The 5,357-nt window shown below is 39.3% G+C and overlaps 1 protein-coding gene across 2 annotated transcripts in view; it reads left to right on the top strand.

Moving 5' to 3' along the window:
* Positions 1 to 2,045: 2,045 nt before the first annotated feature.
* The window catches only part of pnn (pinin, desmosome associated protein), an 11,247-nt gene continuing 7,935 nt past the window's right edge, over positions 2,046 to 5,357 (top strand). Inside the window, exons 1-2 of one of the 2 annotated variants that reach the window (XM_019881691.1) lie at positions 2,046 to 2,205; positions 4,583 to 4,678. In XM_019881691.1, the coding sequence (XP_019737250.1) occupies positions 2,093 to 2,205; positions 4,583 to 4,678 (209 nt within the window). In that variant the 5' untranslated portion in view covers positions 2,046 to 2,092. Of the gene's footprint in view, positions 2,206 to 4,004; positions 4,163 to 4,582; positions 4,679 to 5,357 lie in introns of those variants that run through there. The other variant, XM_019881690.1, reaches the window with a different exon arrangement.

Raw genomic sequence — 5,357 nt, 5'->3', positions numbered from 1 at the left:
AATGCAGCAGATGGCGATATTGCATCAGTAAATGTTGAGAAGGAAGCGGAGCAAAACTGATATTTTATTTAACACTAGATGGAGCCTCGACTTGGAGAGAGAATTTCACACGTCCGTGGAATATAAACCATGTGCAGAGTGGCCGCCATCTTGAACCGGGATTCCCTCCCCGCCCACCACCAACAAATTATTAACACGCTAAAGCCATATTAATACCATTTGCTTTGCTGAAAACAGAAAACCAGTGTGGGTCGAAAGTGTTTATTCGTTGAAAAATATTTAAAGGAAATAATAATTTGAAAAACAAACACCCGTTAGATGCATGAGACCCACATGTTATTCAGTACTGTATTAGTAAGGAAATAGCACTTTTGTAAGCAGAAAAACAATCTTACGTTTTAGTCACTGGGCACGCAATGACAGGTGTTGGCAAGTCATTAATTCACATAATCAATCACGGTGTCACATCAAAGCTAAAATTGTCACATACAGTAACAGCAAATTAAACAATATACAAACAAAGAACGAAACAACTAAAAGAACGACCGAATAAATAATTGAGACAAAACACATATTTAAACTGTTTTTTATAGTCTTAATGCCGCAAAGCATGCTGGGAACGCATCCAGTCTCCTCGTGACACATACAGTACAATACATTATGTATTAATAAATTATACTAATGAAATATATACATGATATAATATCCAATACATTACCTGTCGTATAATAAAGTAAAATTAGTCGAATACAAACATTACAATATGGCACAGTATTGCATATACTGTACTGTAATTGAAATATAAACAATGTTGACTCATTTTGTTTCTCTTTCAAATGCTGCTGACATGGCACTAAAATCCATGAAATGGCACCAATATAGTATTCTTTTGATGAAAACTGACGTTTTTAAATGTAGTGTAGTTAGAATTTCAAAAATGTGGACATGACCTTTGACAACAACGAAAAATGGTTGTTTGTGTCAAATTGTGCTTATTATTCTATTTATTATTCTTAGCACAGCCATCTTATCTATATTTTTGAATGGTGTACATCGAAACAGTAACATTCATTTTGTGAATGCGAAGCCTTTGTTTTTCTTCTTTCTTCTTTGTTTTGTCACTTTGTGTTTGTTGTTACGTCGTGTGGACCTGATGTGATTAATAAATTATACTAATGAAATATATACATGATATAATATCCAATACATTACCTGTCGTATAATAAAGTAAAATTAGTCGAATACAAACATTACAATATGGCACAGTATTGCATATACTGTACTGTAATTGAAATATAAACAATGTTGACTAATTTTGTTTCTCTTTCAAATGCTGCTGACATGGCACTAAAATCCATGAAATGGCACCAATATAGTATTCTTTTGATGAAAACTGACGGTTTTAAATGTAGTGTAGTTAGAATTTCAAAAATGTGGACATGACCTTTGACAACAACGAAAAATGGTTGTTTGTGTCAAATTGTGTTTATTATTCTATTTATTATTCTTAGCACAGCCACCTTATCTATATCTATATTTATATTGCACTTAATTGAATGGTGTACATCGAAACAGTAACATTCATTTTGTGAATGCGAAGACTTTGTTTTTCTTCTTTCTACCCAATCTTGCTGCTGTAGACTGTAAATTTCCCCAATGTGGGACAAATAAAGCTTATCTTATCTTATCTTATCTTATCTTATCTTATCTTATCTTATCTTATCTTATCTTATCTTATCTTATCTTATCTTATCTTATCTTATCTTATCTTATCTTATCTTATCTTATCTTATCTTATCTTATCTTATCTTATCTTATCTTATCTTATGCTTGTGCTGCAGAACCAGTAACTATTACCATACGGACAATGCAACTAACAGCCAAGGCGATACGTTATGAAAGCCTCGATCAAAAAATATACCCACGTGTCAATACTGATCACGAATTCAACGAGCAGTGATTAATTTACTACAGTACAGCGAGACTCCCGGTTGAAGATGGCGTCTAGGTCCTCACGTCGTCAACCAGCAAATGCTCACTCTGAAGTCGTAGAAGAAGAAGCACGTGTGATTGGCGCTTTCATGTGGGCAAGATGGCGGTGGCCGTGCGGAGCTTACAAGACCAGATTGAAAAAGCCAAAGAAAGCTTGAAAAATGTTGACGATAATATTCGTAAATTAACCGGACGAGATCCCAATGAATTCAGGTAAAACCTCCCAAATTTAACATCGCCTTTTTTTTAACCCAATCGATTTAGCATTGCACACAACTGAGGGTGGGAGTGGGCTAACCTTGTTCGTTTGGCTAGCAAGCAAACGCTCGCCCTGCGCGGCACTAGTTTCGTGTTCGCGCTCCACATTCAAGATCAAGTATGTTAGTGCTGCTGGGGGTTAGGCTACAATGATAACAAAACCACGATGAATGCAAGTAGTCTTACAACGGTACGGGGAGTCTACGTCGCTCCCGAGTGTAGGCCTGGGATTCTTTGTTTAGTACTACTACTGAATTTGAACCAGAATGTTTCTATATCGATTCGCATCCACCACACTGACTTCGATTTATTTCACTTGGATACACAAACTCACGGATTCCCTCCCCGCCCACCACCAACAAATTATTAACGCGCTAAAGCCATATTAATACTATTTGCTTTGCTGAAAATAAATTTCCCCAATGTGGGACAAATAAAGGATATCTTATCTTATCTTATCTTATCTTATCTTATCTTATCTTATCTTATGCTTGTGCTGCAGAACCAGTAACTATTACCATACGGACAATGCAACTAACAGCCAAGGCGATACGTTATGAAAGCCTCGATCAAAAAATATACCCACGTGTCAATACTGATCACGAATTCAACGAGCAGTGATTAATTTACTACAGTACAGCGAAACTCCCGGTTGGGTTATCTTATCTTATCTTATCTTATCTTATCTTACCCAATCTTGCTGCTGTAGACCAGGGGTCCCCAACCTTTTTTGCCCCACGGACCGGTTTTTGTCTGACAATATTTTCAGGGACCGGCATTTAAGGTGTGGCGGAAATAATACAACAAAATAATATGGTATGAGCTGCATGAAAACTGTGGTGTTTTCGAAATATAATAATAAACACAAGGAGCGTCTAATCTGGCCGCAACACTCTGATCGCTATGGTAATGTTTAATGCCTTCAAAATATGATACAACGCAAATTCAAAGTGCACGAATGTGACGACTCACCACAGCCCCGAGCTTGATTTTCTGCAACCAGACGGTCCCATCCTGGGGTAATAGTAAACAATGACACCTAGAATATTCAGCCATAACTTTAATCCAGTTGTCTCGAACGTACTTTTAAGGCCGCCGTCATTTGCGCTCTCCAGCAGTTTTATTACTCATTTTGCGAGCTCTAGCGTTTTGTTTTTAGCGTAATCGGTCACGTGACGAAGAAGCGCGGCTTGACGTGTGTCAAGCGTGACACAGGCGGATGTAACGGAGAATCCGGTAGTTTTTCAAAATAAAACACATTTCGTATTCCGAAATAAATAAAACGGAATTAAGGCAAGTTCTGTCTGTGCGTCCTGGCACCAAATGCCTGGCGGACCGGTACCGGTCCGTGGACCGGTGGTTGGGGACCCCTGCTCTAGCCGGCGGTGGCCCCCCTGCCAAGCAGAGGGACATCGACGGTGCTTTGTTAAGGTGGTGCTTTTTTTTCTGTCACATTTAACGTTTTGTCAACATCCCCATGTTATTTCAAAATCACAGATGTGTGGGACAAATAAAGGATATCTTATCTTATCTTATGCTTGTGCTGCAGAAACAGTAACTATTACCACACGGACAATGCAACTAACAGCCGAGGCGATACGTTATGAAAGCCTCGATCAAAAAATATACCCACGTGTCAATACTGATCACGAATTCGACGAGCAGTGATTAATTTACTTCTGTACAGCGAAACTCCCGGTTCAAGATGGCGTCTAGGTCCTCACGTCGTCAACCAGCAAATGCTCTCCTGAAGTCGTAGAAGAAGAAGCACGTGTGATTGGCGCTTTCATGTGGGCAAGATGGCGGTGGCCGTGCGGAGCTTACAAGACCAGATTGAAAAAGCCAAAGAAAGCTTGAAAAATGTTGACGATAATATTCGTAAATTAACCGGACGAGATCCCAATGAATTCAGGTAAAACCTCCCAAATTTAACATCGCCTTTTTTTTAACCCAATCGATTTAGCATTGCACACAACTGAGGGTGGGAGTGGGCTAACCTTGTTCGTTTGGCTAGCAAGCAAACGCTCGCCCTGCGCGGCACTAGTTTCGTGTTCGCGCTCCACATTCAAGATCAAGTATGTTAGTGCTGCTGGGGGTGAGGCTACAATGATAACAAAACCACGATGAATGCAAGTAGTCTTACAACGGTACGGGGAGTCTACGTCGCTCCCGAGTGTAGGCCTGGGATTCTTTGTTTAGTACTACTACTGAATTTGAACCAGAATGTTTCTATATCGATTCGCATCCACCACACTGACTTCGATTTATTTCACTTGGATACACAAACTCACGCAAGGCAAACTGGTGACTATGCTGCTTGCTGTGTTTTCAGACCGGGCCAGCTGCGCCGGTTCGGTGGGCCCATGGCAGGCGTGGCAGTTGCAGCAATGGGAGGAGGAGGTAGAGGAAGAGGATTTAACCTGCTCAGGTAATGTCCGAGTCACAGAACAAACAAGAGCCTGTTTGTCTTATTCACGACTGGATGTCAGCATCATCATGAATGACTTCTCGTACACTTTTTGGAATGTGACTACATGACGTCTCTCCACAAGTCCCATTTTTTTATGCACTGGGTTAAATATAATCTTTGGCTAAAACTATAGGAAAATCTCTTCATTAAAATTAAATATTACCATCATGCAGGCAGGCTGAGAGTCTGTGTAGGTTTCAATCCAATAGTCTGCGGTGTTCATTTCGAATGCTATGGTATTAAATGCATATGAAAAGCATGCATTTAATTTTTTCCTAAATGTACTGATTCAATACATGTGATAAGCATGGGCTTTTGACTTTTGCAATTAGCCTATCATGCATTCAAATTTTAACCTCTCTCGGTTGGTCGCACCAGCACATGATTTGGCCACAAACCTTTTTTTTTTAATATTCATGCAAATTGGCATACCTGACAGGAACACGAGTTACCTTTGCAAAACATAAAACCGTGAATACGAGGTTTGTTTGCAGTTCAGTTCAATTTACTTGGTGGCAGCATAAAAGCCTCAGTTCATATTTCTAACTGAGATTTGCGAAAATACATAGTGCTTAAAATTCGAAATTAAAGACTTCTAGTATTGCTTTTTCAATCATTTTTCCTCGTCATAATGTAC

This window comes from Hippocampus comes, unplaced genomic scaffold (genome assembly GCF_001891065.2).
Source record: "Hippocampus comes isolate QL1 unplaced genomic scaffold, H_comes_QL1_v1.1 scaffold356, whole genome shotgun sequence".
Classification (NCBI taxonomy): Eukaryota; Metazoa; Chordata; class Actinopteri; order Syngnathiformes; family Syngnathidae; genus Hippocampus; species Hippocampus comes.
Note: the sequence above shows the minus strand (reverse complement) of the source record. Positions and strands in the feature narration are given on the sequence as shown.